The sequence below is a fragment of the Bacillus rossius genome, chromosome 1, assembly GCF_032445375.1.
Source record: "Bacillus rossius redtenbacheri isolate Brsri chromosome 1, Brsri_v3, whole genome shotgun sequence".
Taxonomy (NCBI): domain Eukaryota; kingdom Metazoa; phylum Arthropoda; class Insecta; order Phasmatodea; family Bacillidae; genus Bacillus; species Bacillus rossius.
In genome coordinates, this window is record NC_086330.1 from 111,742,000 (window position 1) to 111,765,540 (window position 23,541).

Genomic DNA, 23,541 nt, shown 5'->3' on the forward strand with positions numbered 1-23,541 from the left:
GTGGTGGTGTTTGGGCGGTGGCATATCGGGCTCAAAGGGACCGCAGGCGCGGACGACGTCAACCTAAACATGTGAGAGTTGTGCATGAGACAGCCAAAAACATTATAAAATCACAAATGTAAGATGTCTTCCAATTTTTACTTTTAATATCAGTATTGTCTCCTTCCATAATTTTTTAAATTTTTAATCTCAAAAAAATTTATGTCATAAATACGGAACAATGATATTTACTTTGTAATCTGTATAAATGTTTTTCTATTACTCTATTATCAATTTATCAAGTAGAAAATATAATTATACATATATTTTTATTACATGTATTCAAGGAAAAGGTGTGTGTTTTTTTTTTCAATTCTAAAAAAAATTGTGTTAGAGGTAAACTTTTTTGTTTTTGTTTTATTTAACATTTTTTTTTTTTCATTTAAAGTAGCAGTAATCATTCAATCCTACGTACTAAACGAACACACACAACTAGTTCTCTGCAAGGTTACATTAACTGTTTTAAGTGTTATTGATGTAAAAATATTTTACTTATTTTATTTCACTGATTGAATGTTTATTCAACATTTAGTAACAGCTAACTCTAAGAGAAATTAATCTTAAATTTTCCAAGTTAAAATTAATTTCTTATTGGCTAATTTTTATTAAAATAAAATTCAAGAAATTTGGACTTTTTCAAAGGTTTATCTGTCTGCCTGAGTGTATACATGTTTACTTACAGCTTGAGAAATACTACAGTAGTTTTGATGGAATTATTTCCTAGTGATCTTCAACTTACAGCCTAAGTTAATCATTAACGAATAATATAACGTTATAATATGAAACCTCTCCTTTATTATCATATTGGCCTTGAATGAAAGCAGCATACTGGTATTTTTCAGGCAATAAGCACACATTTAAAGGTAATCTTAATTTTTGTCATGCACAATTAATTATCTTGTATGTCTTTTATCTACAACAGTCAACATGGATGCTTCAGAAATACCTGACCAAGTTCATATTCAGAAGATTGCTGCTATGCTAGGAGTCACCAAAGAGTTACTAACCGACGCACTTACGAAGAAAACAATATTCGCTCAAGGAGAAAAAGTGGTATGTATTTAAAAGTTTCTAATTATTTTTATGTAAATTTTGTTTTGTACTTGTTATACATAACAAGTATCTGGTAGAGAGTAAACAAATAAAACAATACATGGTGTATGATGAAGAACGTAAAAAAATTTTTGTAATAAAACTTAATTTAAAAAACAAAAAAAATACAAAATAATGAATTCATAAAAAGTAAAAATAACATCTGTTTATTAATTTTCAAATGATTTTTTATTTTTAAAGGCAATGGGGACTGTTAAATAAATCTGGGTAGGTAACAATCAACAATACTAAATCTTTAAGTAGTAGTCAATCCAAAATGCTAAGCCCAAGTCTTTAATTAATCATTTAATTTACTCCAAAAAATTTGCAAAATAGACACAATCATCAAATGACATCTTCCCCCACGCATCTGCCAGCGTTACTCGGTAACATCACGTCCCCTGCACCATGCAGCTTGCTCACCCACGCCCACTGCCCAACGCGTTTTGTAGTAGGATTGGACCGTCTCACCCTTGCTCTGATTGTTTGAGTGCATATTAAACTAAACTATTACTACTTAACTAAGTACATTAAAACCTCGTTTATCCGGTCCTCGTTGATCCGGATCTCCTGATAATCCGGTTCAGATTTGTAGTCATTTTATTTAATGTTCACATAAAAAATTACCATTGTTTCTACATCTATGCAAAACAAAGACGGTTAGCACACGGAGCTTCATTCAAACATCATATGTGTTTGTAACAGATTAAAGTTGATAAATTATTTGTTAATAAATTATGTGAAAAGTTATTTTTATATTTTTCAATGACTTGTAAACACTATAGGACATGTATTCTATGTGAAAATTTTCAGGGTAAATTAACATCTTGTTTACAAACTTGGCCTTATCTTTTTGGATTGACACTGTCTTAACAATTTTGTATTTTTTTGTTACCTACTTATTCTGTGTTAAGTTTGCTAGTTTTAACTCCCAAATTTGTTTACTTAGCAGTCCCCTGACGTCTTAAAGGATAAAATAATTTGAAAATTGATAAACAGATATTATTTTTGACTTTTTAAGAGTTCCTTTTTTGTGTTGAGATTTTTAAAATTAAATTTTATCGTTGCTTCCAAACTTTTTAAACTATAGAATTATTAATTATAATCATTTCAACCTCTCCACGTGACAATCGACGTGCTATTCCAACCATCGTGCCAAGACATGGGACAATTGTCGCGCTATCTCCACCTTAGTGCAAATAGTTACCTACCTAACACTTAACACAACATTTCCTTCCTAATTTTAAGTGAAAAATTGATTTTTTTTTTTGTTGAAATATTATACCAAACATAATTATTTGCTTATGATTTTTTATTTAAGATAATTTGGTTTTGTTGTCTTGGTTTTGGTGTTTTTATTATTTTAATATTTTTACTAACAAGAAATATTTCTTTTCCAGTAATAATTTCTTCTAAGTATTTCATTAAATGAAGGTAGATGCAAGCCTATAGCAATTAGTATTAAAAGTTATTTTACTTTAAATTTAATACCTATGGTAGATGATATAATAAGAGATAAATTTAGAGTAGTAAATACTGAGATTAAGTTTATGATTGCTCTACATTATTCATATATTGTATGATTAAAAAAAAAAAATTAATTTTTTTTCTTTGTATCGAATACTGATATAGTTTGATTCGTTGTTTATTACATTATTATTTTATATAAAGCTGAGTTCCTATAACCACCTACCTGCTCCGCCATAAAGCTCTGATCACCATCTGTAACCCAAATACTCATTGAGACCAATTCAGTGAGCCCAAACACGATACATCTGCTGTTAGTTGTCGAGGAGTTAGGTGTCTGTAGACTCTCCTGGTTGCAGCATCAGGTTACAGTGTCGTCGGATTTACATAGTGTACCAAATTTCAAGTGTATGAGACAGGTGAAATTAAGATAAAGGTCCATTTATGGCTTAGATTCCTACACCAGTTACAAAATGAGCTGATGATCTTTAAATGGCTGAACAGATTTTAATCAAACATACCTGGCTAAGAACCATCCCGATTAAATAAACCTTCATATAAAAAAAGATAGAAATCAGTCCATTGCTCCATCTGTTTGGGAGCTACAGTGCCATAGACAGACAAAAGTTTGAAACTTATAACACTCTTGATTTTGCATCGGGGTTAAAAAACATTTACCAAAAATTAAAAACCTTAAAATCTAATAAGAATTTACCATATAATAATCCATAAATTACACAATTAATTATAAAGAAATGAATTCAAATATTTGTGTAAGAATATGATGACTTCATAAATATATCTGCTGACAACTTACTTTGCACATACAAACAAAGACAGCGGTTATTTGTAAAGAAATTATTTTCAGCGAGCCGTGCAAAACGTAGATAGTTGGCCATCACTGTGATAGAACATAAAATGTTGCATGTATGTATGCTATTCAGTATTTCTTCCTGCCACTTCTTTTACTGTCTTTGGTAGTGTAAGATGTATTATTGGATCAGTTATTTGGTACAATAACATAATGTGCAATTTGTAATTGTTTTCATTAATTTCATATGAGATTATAATTGTCCTTACATTTTTTCCCTTAATTCATTATAATTATTTATTCAATGCATAGCTTGTAACGAGTTCAAAACAAACAACTTGCAAGTTTGCATGCACTGTTTGTGTTGATGACTTATAACTTGAGAAGCTGGATTTGTTTAGAAGGTTCTCTAGAAAAGTGTACTCCAAAATTTAAGTTTAAGTCAGTTATTACTTGGAAAAGAGGCGGGATTTTTTTTATTATATGCCTAATTGTGTTGCCAAATAATAGGAGAAATGTGATTCAAATAAACCAATTTTCATCTTTTCTTAAAAATAATTTACAAAATTATTTTCCTTCAGGTGGCTAGTTTTTGAAATACAATTATGAAATACTATTTTACAATTGTATATTTTATTTATAGTATAGTAAATTACCTTGACACAAAGGGTGCATTGACTGGTTAATTATATTTCTGTACATATACAGGTTGTATGTATAAATCTGTATTGGTTAATTTGTTTTAGAAAAAATTTCCTCAATAATGTTTTTGTTTCTGAAATAATATGTTTTGAAAACTGACATCTGTTTCTGGAATATAATTTTGCAGGTGTCACATCTGTCCAGTGCAAAAGCTTTAGAAGCCAGAGATGCTTTTGTGAAAGGAATCTATGGCAGACTTTTTGTGTACATCGTCAGTCAAGTAAATTCCACCATCTACAAATCCAGTGCTGGGATAAAAAATTCTATTGGAGTACTGGATATTTTTGGCTTTGAAAACTTTGAGACAAACAGGTTTGTATAAAAAATAAAAAATAAAAAAAGTTACCCTTTTTTTGTGTAGGATAAAAATTGTGCATGAACAACTTTTAACATGCAAATTTGTGGCAAGTTCAATAAGCAACATAAATTCAGTTTGAATCTTAATGTTGATACATAATACGGTCACTGTGGTATAACAAATAACGTGCCTGATAAATACGTGCATGTTAAATTATGAACAGCAAAAATTAATTTTGTACAAACAAGGTTGAGAAATGAATAAGTGATTATGGGAACGATGTTGATTTTCAGTATATAGGTACATTGTTCTTATGACCCTTCCAGTAACATAGTGTTTTACTGAAAGTAGGGGCATTTCTTGATCATTATACCATTTGAAGGTTAGATGTATGGCCCACGAAGATGTTTTAGCTTGCATAACATGTATGTTGTTATTAGCTTTAAAAAAATTATTGTCAGAATTAACAGTGAAAAGATTTGGGTAAAGCTTCAAACAATTAAAATTGGTTCCTTTGTGTTTGAGTCAGTTATTAATTTTAAAAAATATATATCTTTTTGGAAATTAAAAATGGTATTTGTGATTTACTTCTTATGTTACCAATTCAAAATTTTCACATTTATTGCTCCACAAAGTCAAATCTGAATATTTTATTTTTACAGAAAAATGACACTTAGGTTATATAAATTTCTTTGAAAGAAACTACAACTAGTATATCATAAAGTAAAAATTATAACATTTAATTAAAAACTGGAAAGTCTCAGTTATTTTATCTTTTAAATTACTATCTGTATTTCCAAAGATAAATAATTGTTACAAAAACAACTGTAAATGTAAAAGTTACGGAAGATTTTTTTTTTTTTAATTTCGTGAATGTTAATAAGTTAATAGGTAATCAAGCACTTAACAGCAATGAATGCATTGGGCTAATTTCCTTCATTTTAATGTATTTTTCAGCTTTGAACAGCTCTGCATCAACTATGCCAACGAGAATCTCCAGCAGTTCTTCGTACAACACATTTTCAAGCTCGAGCAAGAAGAATACAAGCGCGAAGGCATCAGCTGGCAGAACATGGCTTTTGTCGACAACCAGGATATCCTCGATATGATTGGGATGAAACCTATCAACATCATGGCGCTCATTGACGAAGAATCGCTGTTTCCTAATGTATGAGCGCCTCTCTTTCGAGCTAGAAGGAGCACAGCTGTTTGAAAATAAAACTCCATCCATATATATTGCTGGGCTACTTGAGTTATAGCTTGTTTGCTGTTCCTGTAGATATTAGTTTGATTGTGGCTGTATCTGCATTTCCTCTTTGCTAAGAGCATATAATGATTTTTTTTAGTCCAGGGAGTAAACTAAAAGAAAATTTTTTAGTGCTATTGTACTAGGGAGAGAACTGTGGCAAACAAACCTCTTTAATCATTTACCAATAGACTGATTTTTATTATGACTTATATTCATATAAATTACATTTTGGAAAAAAAGTTTAACAAACTCATGATACTATTTATAATTTCCTCTTTCAATGATGATGAAAAACATTTATTTTTGTAGAAGGGGTGGTCTCCCCTAAGAATATACAGTTGCTCTTCCTTCCCCTTTGTAAACAGTCAAATAAATTTGCCAATAGTATTGTTAACCTACCATATCTGACTTTATAAAGTTAACAACAAAACTCATTAAGTTCTAGTTACAAACGTCTATGTACTAGATTTCCGCAACATTTTACCTAAAGGAAGTATGAAACTGCTTTTATTTCCTCACAGTGGTGAATAAAGGTCCTGGGTGGTTGTGATCACTAAATTGCACTCATGTGGCTAGGGTCGTGGGTTCAACCCCAACACCCCGGCATGCAGTGGCGTCTCGTCAGGGCAAGCAAGGCAAGCAGTGCTTGCCCAGGCAGTTTGCAGACAATGTATTTTTTAAATAAATATTTTATTCAGAATAGTATTTTACTTTGGCTCGTACAGTTAGGTGTACGTATTTTTTACATTATCTTCTTGGGACCCAATACTGTGCGCTGTGCGCTATAAGAAAAGAACTCGTCGACACACAAAACATGCTGTTTTAGAAGCGTTGCTAGGTTTAGAAGCGCTGGTAGGACCGCTTTCAGCAGGAAGGCTGCCGCAGTAGTTTCCTTTCGGAAGGGGGGTGGCATGGTACAAAGGTTCGAGGAGGGGATTGGCTGTAAAAACACGTGGTAGAAGCTACGAAGGTAGTGTTTTCTTGCCAAACTCAAGCGAACATGGCCGAAGCAGACGGTGGAATTCTTCCGCCGACTGCTTCGGCTATGTCCGCTAAAGTTCGGCAGGGCAGGTGGCGAGGTGGCGTTTCAGTCGGCGGTCGTCTCTCAGGGCGCGCGCATCTCTCTCGCGGGCTGTTGGCTGGGAGTTCCCTGCGCCCTATTGGGTAACCAAAGGCTGGCAGTGCGTGGGGGATTTGTGGGCGTACGGGAGGCGACCTAGCAGTGCCAACTGCTACCGACCGCGTCCCGCGGGTGGCGGATACGGGATCCTAGCTCGAGAGTTGCAATCTCGCTGGAGTGACTGTGAATAACCACGTACCAGTTAACAGAGTTTATGATCACGTATGAAGATAGTTTATTTTGTGTTGGTACAAAAAATACCAACATTTAATTTTTACTATTCTAGTACAGTTTTATGAGCGTCTTCTCTTTATTTTAAGTACTTACTTTGCCATGTGTTGTCTGTTTATATATTTTGTACCAGATATCGATGATACTACACTCCCACTTAGTATATAAATAATGTAGAGTAGGTATTTTATTATCAGAATAATGTATGCCAAACATTATTATTTTTCAAAAACAGTTTATAATTTTAAAAAAAAATGTCAATTTTTCTACCTGTGGAATAGTCAATGTTCAGTTAAGAAAACTACTTAAATAGCACACTTTTGTACCTTTAAATCCATATTTTTCCGGGGGAAGGCCCCCGGACACCCCCCCCCCCCCCCCCTCCACCCCTCCACCGTGTTTTGGGGTGAACGGAGTTGTTGCTTTCCCTCATGTAAACCTCACGCCTCGCCACTGCCGGCATGACTCATACTTGTAGCTCCGTGACAGTAACCAAAGGGGTTTGGAGCCCACTATTGTCTTTTTGGTTGCATCGCCGTAAGTCTGTTCATAACCATGTAACATAAAACCCTATCAGGCAAAACTTTTGGTGAATGAGCGTTGGTTTTGCAGTAGCAACACAAATATAATGATAGCTCAGGTTCAGTGGTATGATTTCATTATGTGTGTATGTTTGTGTGTGTGTCTGTGAGTCAGTATGTTTGTGTGAATGAGGATTCACTTTTAGTTATCAATAATTCAGGGAGCTCATAATTGGTTAGTTATTATTTCCATCAGCAAGAAGAACCCCAATGTACAAACTTGCCCACTTAAATAGATGTGATTTGTAAACCTAACCAACATATGTATGCTCTTGAGAAAGATTATTGTGGGAAACTTAATTACTGTAATTAATTACCAATCAGTGTGAAGGAATTATTGAGCATAGTTATTATTTTAAGCCAGCATCAAGAAAAGACTGTCTATAAACTTTAATAAAACACCACTACGTTGTTTGTGATAAGTGATGATTTAAGTTCTTCATCTCAGCTTTGACACATAATGTTTTGCTTTCTGATGTTGACGTCTTTAACACTGGGTTTTAATTGTCTTTGTATTATTGGTAGCTTATATGCTTATTTTTTTTCAGGGCACTGATAAGTCACTACTGAACAAAATGAACTCAAGCCATGGCAAAAATAAGAACTACAATGAGCCACGGTCAAATGAAGACCAGTCGTTTGGTTTGAACCATTTTGCGGGAGTAGTGAGTTATGATGTGAAGGGTAAGTGCTCTTTACATAATTATTGGTTTAGTTATCTTTCTGAACTGGGACAGCCTATTAATAAAGATCACTTACTTATGTCTGACAATTTTATTCTCTCTCTCTCTCAACCCAGTCTCTCATCACCTCCATAACAGACTTACTGTAATCGAGAACTAGTTCCCATACACAAGTACCAACCTTATGACTACATGCTATTACAATTATGCTTATGATTGGTTCTGTTATCACAGTGAATGGGTGCAAACTTAATGACCTGGTTGAGTGAATGAGTATTCTTTCATGAATGTTTGTCATGATAGTGTTAGTTTGTACTGAACACATATGTAATAACATAGGCTTTGTTAGAAACTTCTGCACATAAAAGTTTAGTGGGTGTAGAGGATAAATAATTGTGGGTGTTGTAAGTACAAAAGCTTTAACTATTAATACAGTACTTTAATGCTTGAGTCCTCATAAAATGAATTATTTGGAAGAATTATTGAGAAGAAAAAATTTATAAGCAGTTATTTAATTTTATGTGAAAAGTAAAGGTTATATAAGATATGTAATAGCTAATGCTTGGCATGCATTGCAAAGTATCTATGTAATTATTTTTTTTTAAAGTTTGTACACACATACAAACTACAAAGCATCCCTATTTCTCTCTTTATCTCTTTATAAGTCTATATATCTCTTAATATATCATCTCTTTATATTCACATCCCCATATCACTCCATATCTCTAAATCTCCCTATCTCTATCTATACATCTCTATATCTCACTCTGTGTATGTATATATATATTTATATCTCTATACATCTGTATATATCTGTCTATATATACATATAAATATATCTGTATAAATGTCTATATCTCTAACTGTTGTGTTACTAAAGACTTCTCTTTATTGTGCTTCCTAGCTTGCCGCCATTACAAGATAACTCTCTCCGCAGGGCATGCAACCCCTGCACTCCATAAGTCTCTTACAGAACATCTCTCCTTTCCTAATATTTAAATTATAATGTTTTAGACACAAACAGAACAAAATCTTAAGATAACACCTTACAAGCACTACTCCCTCCGCAGGGCATGCAACCCCTGCACTCCATAAGTCTCTTACAGAACATCTCTCCTTTCCTAATATTTAAATTATAATGTTTTAGACACAAACAGAACAAAATCTTAAGATAACACCTTACAAGCACTGTCCCTCAGTTACAATAGTGTTCAACAAGCCTCTACTTCAACATCTATACATACATTTGTTTACATATAATCTTTCAACCAATTGGGTTTCTTTATAAAGCGTTTGTCTTTCCTGTCTCCCTGCTTCACCTCACCGTGTCCTTGTTTACCAGCACCCATATTGTTATTGTCGGAAAAGCCCTTGAAACCCTCTCTAAGTAAATCAAATTCTGAATCAGAGTCTTGTGTAACGTGACTTTCCTTCACCACTACTTCTTGCTGAATGTCTTCGTCTCCAACTGCTTTCTCTTCCTTCTTGTGTGAAGGTATGCAGGCTTTTACATCTTCCATAGGTGCAACACTAGTGACGTCACTGGTGAATGGTTGAGGGACCTTGTTGACATAATCTCCTTCACTTCCATTCTTGGTCTTATAGAAAGGTGCCGGAATCAGAAACCATCGATTTCGTCTGTAGTTACCTTCATCAGTTTCTATGACATAGGAACGTGGCTGTGGACCAATTTGTACTATGGTGCCATACCTCCTTAGGTCTGTGACTCAAACCTTGTCTCCCTGCTGAAAATCAAGTAAATGTCGTACTCTGTGTCTCCTGTCATAGTGAGCCGCCTGTTTCTCTTTTGCGAGCATTTCTCTAGCGTGTGCCAAACGAGGTTGTACCACCTCCTCCAGCACTGCTGGAAGAACCGGAAGTGTAGATCGCAGTCTACGATTCATCAGCATCTCCGCCGGGCTGAAACCACAATCCAAGGGTGTGGTTCGATACGACAAAAGGCCCAAAGTGATATCCTCGTTCTTCTTCAGTAGACTCTTAGCAATCTTCACAGCTGCCTCCACACAGCCATTGGACTGAGGGTAATGTGGAGAAGATGTAAACACTTGGAACTTGTAGGTGTTTGCGAAGCTTTGAAAGTTTCTTGAAACAAATTGTGTACCATTATCACACCGTACTATTTCCGGTATGCCAAAACGTGCAAAAATTTCTTTTAATCCACTTATCACTGCGACATCTGTCAAACGAGATAATGGAAATATTTCAAAATATCTTGAGTAATAGTCCGTGACAATTAGGTACCATGTGTCACATTTAAACGGATCTACTGCGACGACTTGCCATGGGCGAGATGGTCTTTCTGCTTTGACAAAGGGTTGCCTGGGGTTTTGTCTCTCTTGCACACAACTTGGGCAGTTCCTAATCAAGTTTTCTAGTTGTGAAGATAATCCAAACCACCATACAGACATTTTTGCTCTTTCTCTACATCTCACTATGCCCAGATGACATGCATGAATACATTCCAGACAGTGAAGTTGAAGTGATGCTGGGATGACCAATCGAGTGCCTTTGAGCAAGAAAGAGTCTGCATAGGTTATGTCATTTTTATATTGCCAATAAGGTAGCATGTACTCTGGGACCTCATTTTTCTCGGGCCAACCTTGCACGCAATAGGACTGCAATTGTTTGCAAATCTTGTCTTTGTCTTGCTCTGCCTGAATAGTAAGCAAGAACTGATCACTTATGGGACAGTTAGAGATGATCTGGTGGACAAACGCTTCTACTTCTCTCTCCAGATCTACCTTTGTTCCATGTTGGTTGTCCTCACCCAGAGGACCCCGCGACAAACAATCTGCCACTGCAAGCTGTTTGCCTGGAATGTACCGAACTGTGTAGGAATATCTCATCAATCTTAGACGGAATCTCTGCAAACGAGGTGTTAACTCATCTATGTGTTTTGTCTGCAAGATTTGAACAAGTGGTTTGTGGTCAGTTTCGAGTGTTACTCGTAGTCCCAAAATGTACTGCTGAAATCTGTCCGCACACCATGTGAGAGCTAATGCCTCTTTCTCCACTTGGGAATAATGCTGTTCTGTATCGGAAAGTGTACGAGATGCATATCCTACAACTTCCTGTTTCCCCTCTCGTTCCTGCATGAGGCACCCTCCTAAGCCTCTAGAGCTAGCATCTGCACTTACAATGATCGAAGCTGTGGCATCAAAATACGCCAATGTGGGTGCTTGACTTAACAGTCTCTTAGCTTCTGCAAACGCTTCTTGCTGTGGTGTCTCCCATGCAAATGCCACGTTCTCCTTCAGAAGGGCAAACAACGGCGTAAGCAATCCAGACTTCTCAGGGAGGAATCTGGAAGAAAAATTGACTAGGCCCAGAAACCTCTGGACCTCTGTTTTGGTTGAGGGCACTGGAAATTTTTGAATAGCCTGAATTCTGTCTGGGTCCACTGAAACCCCCGCCGCACTATTGACATGACCTAGATATTTCACTTGGGTTACTCCAAAAACACACTTACTAGAGTTAAGGGAAATACCTGCGGCTTCAAGTTTGTGAAGTACTTGTCTCAAGATCCTATCATGCTCTTGCATACTTGATGCAAAAATCAAAATGTCATCTACATGGAACGTAGTACCCTCTATACCTTCCAGCAACATAGCTATTCTGCTAGAAAAATATTCAGGTGCACAGGATATGCCGAAGGGTAGCCTCTTGAAATAAAATCTTCCAAATGTAGTTATGAATGTTGTGAGTAATTGACTATGCTTCTCCAATGGAACTTGATAGAAGCCAGAATTAGTGTCTAGCTTTGAAAAGTACTTTGCCCCCGCTAATTGCGAAAGTGTAACTTCCACGCTGTGAATGGGAAAATGTGGCCTCTGAACACACTTGTTCAGCTCAGAATAATCACCACAAATACGGACAGTATCTCCTTTAGGAATAACCACTATAGGTGCAACCCATTCTGTGGGCTCCGTGACACGCTCTATGATATCCAACTTCAGCAGGCGATCTAACTCTGCCTTCAGTTTACGCAATAGAGGTATGGCCACAACTCTAGGAGTTGGTTGAACAAAGGGAGTGCAAGTATCCTTCAGGACTATTTTAATATCCCCTACGAATCTCCCCAACTGTTGAAAAAGACCTGGAAACTCTTTTTGCGGTTCTATCTGTGACTTTGAGGGAGATGTTATGTTAACAATGTGATTATCGCTCCCTTCCACTGGACACTTGGTTTCGAGTTCTGGTTTGGATGCATAACGAATACTGTTTGTGACGAAGCCTGGAATAAGTAAATGTTTTTCTTGAAAACCCACAATCTGCAATTTTACGAGCCCTGCTCGACCCAGAAGAGGAGTTTGAAGATTAGACAAAACAAATACTTTGCTGTTGTGTTTAATCCCCCTGTGCTCTAATTGTAGCTGTAAGAAGCCCAAAACCCCCAAATCCTTACCATCCGGTCCCTTCAGTCTGTCTTTACAGGGGATCACAAAGTCTCTGTACGAAACCGGTACCATGCTGCCAGGAATGCACGTAACATCTGCACCCGTATCTATAAGGAAATTAAATTTCCGCTCAAAGTTTACAATCTTAATGTTCACTTTCCATGGGCTATGCTCTTGTTTAACATCGACTGAATTGCAGGTTAGTCCCCCTATGAAATGATCCTGACTGCAAGGACTAACACTGTTACAGTCTGACTCACCTTGATTATCCTGTACACTAAATATCTTGGAAGCACTTGAAGCCTTACACACTACTGCCCAATGCCCCTGTTTGTCACAGCGAAAGCACTTAGCACTTCGTGCAGGGCACCGGGAACGATCATGCTGCCCCTTACCACAAAACCAGCAGAGTGCTTCCTTGCATGGAACCGATGTGTTTGTGGGCTTGGTGGAACCGGGAAACTTTCCCAAGGCCGCCGGCTGCTGTATTGTAGCACTGGCCCCCTTATCCCTGCTGCGAGATGGACCCCAATGAGTTCTGTTGAGTTCCAAACACTCTGAACCACCTTGTTGCAGAAGTCGTGATTGTTGGCTTTGCATCTCCGCTTGTCTGGCTATCAGCACCGCTTCCGCCAACGACAGAGAAGGTCTCAACTGTAATTGTTCACTAATTTTCCGATCTTTCATCCCTACTACAATTCTGTCCCGAATAAGTTCATTTTTTAACGCACCATATTCACACGAGTCCGCCAAAGTATGCAGTGAGGTTATGAATGCATCCACTGTTTCAGACCCTTGCACACGGGAATTAAACTTAAATCTTTCAAAGATTATATTCTTGCATGGCTGAAAATGATTCTCAAATGCATTTAAAGCCTCTTCGTATCTGGTAGGCTGAGGCGAAAAATGATTCCACAATTCTTCTGCTTTCTCGCCTAAGACATACAGAAGAATATCAATCTTCTCCCTGTCTGTCCTCTTAATGAAACCAGAGACGGACATGTACCTATAAAATCGTTGTTTCCACTGCTTCCACAATAATGGCGATGTGAAGTCAAAAGCTGCTGGAGGTTTGAGATTACTGATACCCTTAGGTGAGTCCCGTGGCCGATCGTGCGGATCTGTCATCCTGGCCAAGTATACATTTTTTTTGCTGCACTACAATTTATAATTCTACACCGTTAGAGATCCCACTTCTGACACCATGTTGTGTTACTAAAGACTTCTCTTTATTGTGCTTCCTAGCTTGCCGCCATTACAAGATAACTCTCTCCGCAGGGCATGCAACCCCTGCACTCCATAAGTCTCTTACAGAACACTAACCCTTTATTTTATCACTTTATCTCTCTCTCTCTCTCTCTCTCTTTGTTATATATATCTTAATCTATATATATATATATATATATATATATATATATATATATATATATATCCTGTATTTATCTATCACTGTCTATCTCAATCCCTCTTTATCTTTTTATATATCTTGACTCACGTGCCACCATTATTATTCAGACCATAGAAAAGAGGAACTGACATAAAGTACTTACTGGTAATTATCCGATACTACTCACGTGCCACCTTATTTTTTTTCTTTAAGGGTTGGTATTATCGAAATCTCACCTGAACATTGACCTTCCTCGTGTTTTAAACAGGGAGGTAAGAAGTATGGGAGTTGGTGTTTACAATTTTTGCCATTTTAATACTTTGCTTCTGCATAGCAAAACAATTTTTAGTTATAATGAAGTTTAAACCTCACATCTTGCAGATGTGTTGGTATTATGTTTCTTTAGCAATATTCACTACATGATGGCATATTTACAATTGTTCCTAGCAAGTTATTTTCAAGCTATTAAACATTGATAGCATATTAGCCTTAGCCTTTATACAGCTACTATATCAGGTACTTCAGAACAGACAACCATTCCATAGACCAATACCTCTACGATTTTATAGGTCAAGCGTGCAAAATTTCATAGAGATCAGATGAAAGATGAGTTATCAATGCAATGATGAAATTTTATCAAGAATAAATAAATTCTGCTTTAAGGATTGGTTTAATCAGAATCTCACCTAGACAATATGGTAATTACCATTACAACGATTTCCTGTCCAATACTTTCAAATGTTTCTTTCCCGCCAATAATAAGATATACATTATTTTTATTTATTTTTCTCCTCATTTAAGATTTTTCCCATAATCTTCTTTTGCCATATAAAGTGATGTATTTTAAAGTTGAAAACCATTAATTTTTAGTATTTGTTAGAATATTATCGGTTATTTATTTAATTAACAGAAATACAAATCCAATTTGTAAAGTTTCTTTCAAAGACGTTTTTAATCTTATAGTCTTTATCTGCAGTGCATTCATATTTGGTTAAGTTGATTACTGTACAGTGTGCTCGCATAGGCCAAAATCAAAATCGATAGCTGCTGATTGCATGCAACGTGCACACTGTGTCTCTTGCTGAGTGAACTGAATTTAATAGCCCACATTCTTTCGTGGTTAGTCCATACTACGAAGATGGAATGGTGAGATTTCACCAATAATAATTAAATCATACTTTAAGGTTTTGTTTTATCGAAATCTCACCTAGGCAGTGATCTTCCCCTTGTTTTGAAGGTCAAGTATGCAAAGTTTCAACTCAATTGGATAAATAATGTGTGAACATATAGCAAAAGGCTCAAAATACCAGAGCAAAAATTACTTTAGGTATTGGTCATAGCAATGGACATTAAGGGTGGATACAAATAATTTAATGAATAAATAAACTCAAACTACAAAAGACTATACAAAAGTGCACATGCTGTCCAGGTGATAAGTTACATTTAGTCATGGCTCGTGCAAGCACAAACTACCAAGAGTCAAGTAGTGAAAAGGCGAAGCCCAAATGAGTGCAGACCCAGTCCTTAATGGATAGACGAGCAGAAGTTGTCATCCCTATGAAACTAGGGAGAAATCCTATTGGCAAAGCAAGTAGTCTTGCAAGGCGATGCACAGAAGCTAATCATGCAGAAAAATAAGAGGAACAAGAATACAAAAAACAGTAAGATCAAGCAAAAAGCAACCAAACAAAGGCAAATAATTTTTAAGGTGGAAAGTCAAACATAAATTTGTACGAGCAGTTAAATGTTATCACAAATTAAACTACATGGTATGACCACCACTCATAAAATGTTAAGATACTTAAAAATTACATTTCACCATGTCTCACCTTGATGCATGCACTGCGGCACCCACACAACGGGACACTGATTAAAAACTGAGAATAATGAGAATGTGTTAAGGCTTTCGACCCCTTTCAATCATTCTTTATTCGCAAACCGCAAATATGAAATCCTAGAGAGGGGAGGGCAAGTAACAACGAGCGAACAAGTAAAATGTGAGGAGGTGGGAAAATGAAAGGAGAACATTGATGTTCCCCAAAGAAACAGCAAATTTCTTCCAGTGTTCATCATGCCAGGGCAAACGCAGCTGACATTGCCGTGAGCCTGTGAGCTTTCTCAAGACACTCCCGTTTCCCCCACCCATTCATTTTGTCAATACTCAATCATCTCATAATCATTTATCTCATCTCGTATCGATCTCATGTGCATGTTACATAGATCCCTAATTCATTCCTTCATTAAAACTTCAAATTTTTTTGTCTATTTACAGATTTCTTGGAAAAGAATCGAGATTCTTTCAGTGCGGACCTGAAGCAGCTGATATACATATCCAGCAACAAGTTTCTGAAGAACTTGTTTGCTGATGACCTGGCTCAGGCCGAAAGCTCTAAGAAACGCAATTACTCTCTATCCCTGCAGTTCCGAAAGTCTCTGGAGTCGCTCATGAAAACTTTGGGAAGCTGCCATCCATTCTTTGTTCGGTGCATCAAACCAAATCACTTCAAGAAACCAAAGGTATAGAAAACACATTTTATTGGTGATTACTATTTTTAATATTTTATAAAATACTATGACACTGCATGTTTTAAACATACACACAATCTATAACGCTTGCAGTTTAGTCACCAAACATCCCAAAGGTCTTAAATCTGTATGAGACTTAGTTTAAGTACCCATAACACAAACTTAGTAATCAGAATAATTTTGCACTTTATCTTTATGAATGCTAATAATTTAACAAAATTGTTTTCCTTGTTTATATTATAAGCATTAATATTTTGGTATTGCAGGAATATATTTTGTTTATTGTTTAGAAAGATTATATAATATTTAAAATATTTTCAAAAATTACTTAAATGCAGTCAAACTTAAATTTGTAAACCACTCCATATCTAATTTTTGTTTATAGGTGTTTGATCGCAATCTTTGCTGTCGTCAGCTTCGCTACTCGGGTATGATGGAGACAGCTAAAATCAGACGAGCTGGCTTCCCAATCCGACATGGTTTCAAAGAGTTTGTAGACAGGTATCGAATGCTGGTGCCAGGAATACCTCATGCTTCTAAGGTAAAAATAAATATTTAAAAAAAAATGTCTTTGTTTGTAGAGAATATCAGAACTATAACATGAATGTCACATTCGTATTAAAAATAATCCTACATCTTAAAATCAATAGTGTCTTATATTTGAGTAAGTATGATATTAGTTGTCAAGGCATTTTAAAGCAGTCGGAATAAATCATTAATTTGGTTTTGAAATTGCAACATGTATTGAATTCTACTGTCTGTGTAATCTTGACTAGTCATATTTTTGATTAAATATTATCGTTCATAAGCCATGACGGCTTTTATAACAAGTTACATATCTTTCTCCATGGTAGTTGTATAATTTTTGTAACTAAGTTTTTTTTATTAAGCTAAGGTATAACAACAATTACCATTTTTGAAATAATTTTTAAAGGCAATTTTTTTTTATCATGAAAGTCTTTCCAGTAATTTATCTAGAAATTTTCCATAAAACCAGAAAAATTTCCAAGTATAATTTCACAGAAACACACACATAAGTTTTATCAACTGTTTCTTATAAAGATAACCAAATAACAAAAAAGTGAGCCATTTAGTATTAAAGAAAGATAAATTTACTATACAAACAGGCATAATCTGATTACTTTTTAACTCCAAAGTTTTATAAATACTGTAAAGTAATAGTTATGTAAAATTTTACAAGTGGTATAAAAATTTTTTAATAGAGGATAAATATTAACACTATACATGTGAGCAGATTACTATCTATATAGAAAGATTTTAGGTCTGCTATTAGCTTAGTATATCAACCTATCTTAATTATGTAAATCTATTTTAATATTGGGAAAATGTAAAATTTTTCCACTCACATCTCTTACCTATAAAAATGATGCACTCCTTCATCTGCATTAATAGGTTGTACAATGTGATATTAACTGCACAAAATTCTATGGTATAATGTTTTTTTTTTGCAGCTGCTTAAAAATTGTGCATAATAGTTATTTACAATTAGTAGAATAGGTGTTAAACATGTCAAGGTGAACCATATAAATTTCTCTTACTCATACACACATACCTTTACTAGATTTCACCCCCTCCTCCTCCCCCTTACCCATGCCTATTGGTCTCACAAAGCAAAATTAAATATTTATTACAACATTGTGAAGTTGCAGACAGTATGACTGTAAAGTATTTATATAATCATCAAAGGACTATGGTTAAGTATATACTATAACAATTCTTCACAGATAAATATGTAGTGTAATAACATTTTTGTTTCTTTTCAGAGATAAAATTCTAAAATTTCATGTAAGATACTTCACTTAAAAAGTGTCCACAATAACTTGTTCAATTCATTTATCTTATCTCAATAAAGTTAACAGGTACAATTTTTTTTGCACTTAGACCGACTGCAAAGAGGCCTCGGCTAAAATATGTGCTGCCGTCCTTGGCAGTGGCAGTGCTGTTGCTGAAGTGTACCAACTGGGGAAGAGCAAGGTGTTCTTGAAAGATGCTCACGACACTATTTTGGAACAGCTGAGAGAGCGGGTACTGGCCAAAAGTATACTCATTCTGCAGAGGAGTATAAAAACCTGGGTCTACAGGAGAAGGTGAGGTCATGAACTACACATTCACAGTATTATTAAACATCAACATAGTTTTGACAGGAATACCAGATACGAAAATATGTAATATAGCCCGCTATAAAACAGCAAAAGCTGTACCGAAAGTAATTCTACTGTGTGTTTAATGTTGACTAGTCATATTTCTTGATTATATATTATCTTTCACAAGCCTTGACCTAATAAACTATCAATGGCTTTTAAAACAAGTTACATATCTTTCTGATTGGTAGTTGAAATATCATTTGGAAATAAATAAGTATTTTTTATCATTTATAGTACCCCCACAATTAACATTTTTAAAGTGATTTTTTTTTTCATATCTATACGTAGAAATGTTAGTTTTCAGGACAACCTTTCTGGGAAAATTTTACAGTAATTTATCTAAAATTTTCTGCAAAACCAAAAATTTTTCCCAAGTTACAATTTCACAGAAACACTCATATAAGTATTATCAACGGTTTCATACAAAAAATGACAATAACCGCTGGCAATGCAGTAATGTGACCAAATACAGCGGGAATCCACCTGATCCAAAAATCTGAACGTGAGTGGTTAAATTGATGCTGGACAACCTAATGTGCCATACCATAGAATAACATATTAATTACCAACAAAATTTTACAAGTTAAAAGACAATAAAATAACATTATTCAAAATGTTAATCTAGCAAGATTTTCCGTTCTTTAAATTAAATCACAAAATACATTAGTGTCACATCATAAAAATAAACAATTTATTCAATGCATATGATTTGAGATTCTTTTTATTTATTTAGCATTGTGACATGCCCAACAAAAGTTGGTAAACTTTTGAGGTGGGCATGACAAAAATTACAGTACTTACATACAAAACAATCACACATTGACAAAGTAGCCACTGAAAGCTGACAGGCACCGCAGCATCTAGACGCTACACACAGGAAGGCACTACATGTAGAGAAAGCCTCGCATGCAGGTAGGCTCTACAAGCAGGCAGGCACCGCAGCATATAGGCACTACGCACAAAAAGGCACTACATGTAGAGAAAGCCTTATATGCAGATAGGCTCTACAAGCAGGCAGGCACCACTTGCAGCTAGACATTATGCACAGGAAGGTACTACAGTAGAATCCCGCCGATGCGACCCCCCTCTGATGCGTCCATTCCGTTTATACAACCGTTTTTTTGAGAAACCGTGAAAAATTTGAGCAGAGAAAGTCGAAAATTTGAGTAAAATCGGCTGAAAAACAAGTCTGTTACACTTTGTTGGGCGCGTTTATCTTGGCGAGCGCTGTACCGTAAGCAGGCAGGCAGGCAGGCATACAAAAGACGGCTAAAAATAGATACCACCCCTCTAAACTGTCCACGCTAGCCAATACCGGTACGACCGACAATGTATTAGGTGCTTCAAGTGTGGTGAGAGATAAGATAAAGAAGGTGAAGAGGGCGAGACCTGACAGCCAATATATTTGTGGGAGGGGGAGAGAGATAAAGGAGAGCGAGCCCTTCAGGAAGCGGAAGTGGTCAAGGTCGACAATTACCGTCACACTCTTGCTAGCTAACGATGCTGCTGGTCGCCAGCCTCACACACTCACACACACTCACACGCACACACGCACACACGCACACACGCGCGCGTCCGCGTACGCCCGGCGCATGCTCAGTCACAAAGTAGTGTTCAAGGCCGACCGAGATTGCCCGAGCCTGAAAAGTTTGAACAATTTATCCACCCGAGCCTGCCCGAAGTCAAATTTATCTGCCCGACCATGCCAACTGACACGCAGGCCTAGTGCCTAAACAACTTACTGCCTGCCCAAGTCGGCAAACACATTTACTTTGCTACGTTCCATCGTCAGCCAGTGTATAAAATACAAGTGTCTGTGTCGCCAGACAGTGGCGCTGGCGAGTAGATGTGCGCGCAGCCAGCAGTTCCGCTCTCCTTCCCCTCACTTACCCGTCCACACCCCTCCCCTCCTATACTTACCCTACTTCTCGCATTCCTGCACGTCAGCCGGACGGACCAGAGCAATAAGAGCCGCCAGACCACCCGTCACGTACATATTGCTATAGTGTCACGGGACGCAACCTTTCAAACGCCACACTAATACAGCCCGCAAGAGACATAATAAACCTTTAATAAAAAGTTATCATTTCAACACTAAATCGTCTGATTTTTCTATACAAAGATGGCGAAAATGGATACGTTGCACTGTGTTGAAATTTTTTTTTTCTCGGCAACGGGAGCTCCAATATTGCTGTCTAGGGTATCGTTTTTTTCGGGAGACATAGTGCTATTTAAATACTGTAATATGAATTTAAAAAGTTGCCATTTTTACACCATAGACCATTTGAATATGAAATCTATGCTAACAAAGGTGATTTTTTTATGTATTTGGATATATTTTTTGGGGGGGGGGGGGGGGGGGTAAATATCAGCCCGAATTCTCTATTGCGACCATTCCGTTTATAAGGTCCGTTTTTCCGGAAACCGTGAGGGGTCGCATCAGCGGGATTCTACTGTACATGTAGGGAAAGCCTCGCTTGCAGGTAGGCTCTACAAGCAGTCAGGCACCACCTGTATATAGGCTCTATGCACAGGAAGGCACTTCATGTAGGGAAAGCCTTGCATGCAGGTGGGCTCTACAAGCAGGCAGGCACCACCTGTAGGTAGGCACTACACACAGGAAGGCACTTCATGTAGGGAAAGCCTCACATACAGGTAGGCTTTACAAGCAGGCTGGCACCGCAGCATATAGTTACTACGCACAGGAAGGCACCACTTATAGAGAAAGCCTCATTTGCAGGTAGGCTCCACCTGCAGACACCATGCCATGAGCAGGCACCACCTACAAGCAGACACTACAACCGTACAGAGACTACAACAGACATGAATTTCACTGCAGGACAAGATACAAATTGGATCATATGATGAATAGAGGGTTACATGATAATTTTTAAGAAACAATTATATAAACAAGGAAATAAGTCACTAGACAAACAGACTAACTATACAGACCATGAGACTATAGACTATAGAGACTATAGAGACATAATAAGTTATTAAATCAGTGTGAGACAAAAACATACTCTTATTTGTGGTGTTTAGCGGGATAAAACAAGAATTTCTTTGTAGTTTTTCTTTATTATTTAATAAAAAGATTATCATACTTTTTAATCTAAATTAATGCATTATATGTTATATATTAATGAGAGCATGTATTGTATTAGCATTTGATAAAAGGTATTCTGTATGATTATAAAAGTACAATTTAGAATCAAGACAAATAGATAGTATTTTCTAGAGAAGTTTATGGTAGTGTTTTTTTTTTTCATAGTTATATCAACCAAGTTAGCATTACACCACTTGGAAATAGAAAAACAAGTCTTTCTCTGAAGCAAATGACACCTTTGTATTATAGATGTTACTTTCCTGTATATTTTAAGGTCATCTGCAAACAGAAGACCGGTAGAGTAATTAAATACATTAATTTATAAATTATATTATTTTTTTGATAAAGTATTGACGTCCCCAGGGCTCTTAGCCCCTTCCCGGTCCCTGATTAATGACTGAAATATGGATTATTACAAATTGCCCGGCTAATCCAGCAAGAGAGTAGGGGTTCTGACCTACTGTGGCCGGGACCGGAAACTGAGGGGAAAAGGTTCAGACGGACTGGTGAGAGTGGGAAGCCAGGTTGAAAATTAGGAAACGTCCGTTAACTGTTCGCACGCTGATTTATTCTGCGGCTGGTCCGCTTTTGCCCTGACCGCACCTGTCCCGCAGTAACAGAAACGCACGCCTCTCGTCGCACCGCGAAAAGGTAATCTACCGAAAACTCTCGACCGTAGACGTAGGTAGACGAATACGTTAGACCGTCGAACACTACGAGCCGAAAATGTAAGTCCGCACGTGGTCGCGGACGCCAAAAACTCGCGGAGCGTGGAGACGCAGGTCCGCACTCCTCGGCAGCTGAGCGGCTTTTGACTCCCCTCCCGCTGCGCGAGGGGAGAGAGGTGGAGGGGGGGAAGTGTGTTTGCCGCGAGCCAGGTGCGGCCTCTACATAGCTACGCATAAACCCTAATAAACATAACACTATTAATAAATCAATATTTACAAATATACAAAAATTGTCCGTCTTTGAGCGGTCTTTAACGTAGACAATTACGGCGCACGCGGGTGCATCCCTCAAATGAAACACTGCACTGCAATAGGCTGGGGGGACAGGGTGTGCCCCCTCAGGTACCCGGCGATGGGCAGAAACTGCCTCTTAGCCTAGGAGGGCACGACGACTGTCGTCAGTATCTCAGGTACCTAACTAAAATAATACTGCCATATCTTCATAAGCTGTTCATTATTGCATGCACTGCTAGCGTAAAAAAAAACTTTCAACTGATTTTTGTAATCATCTATCTTAAGTAGTATGGAATTTAATATAATTGGACTTGAAATCGAAGGATCAAATTTCAAATGTGACCATCCAAACAATTATCAGAATGGTTGTATTTTTGGTATCAACCAATGTATCACTAAATTTAATGTAACAATAATAAAAATAGGTGAGAAAAAATGAATTAAAAATGAAAGAGCAACATGATGGCACATGAGACGTGTTTATTTAATGTGTTGTGTTGTGCTGTTGCCAGGTTCCTGAAGCTGAGAGAAGCAGCGATTGTATTTCAGAAGCACTGGCGAGGTCGCGAGCCTCGCAAGCGCTTCCTATGCATCAGGAAAGGCTACCTTCGTCTCCAGGCACTCATCCGGTCCCGTGTCCTCAGGAGCAAGTACCAGCAGTCGCAAGCGTACATGGTCAAGTTCCAGGTAACCTCACTTGTTTT

General features: G+C 36.9%; 1 protein-coding gene across 4 annotated transcripts in view; it reads left to right on the forward strand.

Annotated features, from left to right (window-relative positions):
- LOC134542228 (myosin-VIIa-like) overlaps window positions 1-23,541 on the forward strand; it is a 143,538-nt gene that overhangs the window by 42,776 nt on the left and 77,221 nt on the right. For all 4 annotated transcript variants that reach the window (XM_063386318.1, XM_063386327.1, XM_063386336.1 and 1 more), the window contains 8 exons: window positions 962-1,092; window positions 4,239-4,423; window positions 5,367-5,577; window positions 8,139-8,274; window positions 16,351-16,595; window positions 16,990-17,145; window positions 18,507-18,712; window positions 23,350-23,524. In XM_063386318.1, the coding sequence (XP_063242388.1) occupies window positions 962-1,092; window positions 4,239-4,423; window positions 5,367-5,577; window positions 8,139-8,274; window positions 16,351-16,595; window positions 16,990-17,145; window positions 18,507-18,712; window positions 23,350-23,524 (1,445 nt within the window). The remainder of the gene's footprint in view (window positions 1-961; window positions 1,093-4,238; window positions 4,424-5,366; window positions 5,578-8,138; window positions 8,275-16,350; window positions 16,596-16,989; window positions 17,146-18,506; window positions 18,713-23,349; window positions 23,525-23,541) is intronic.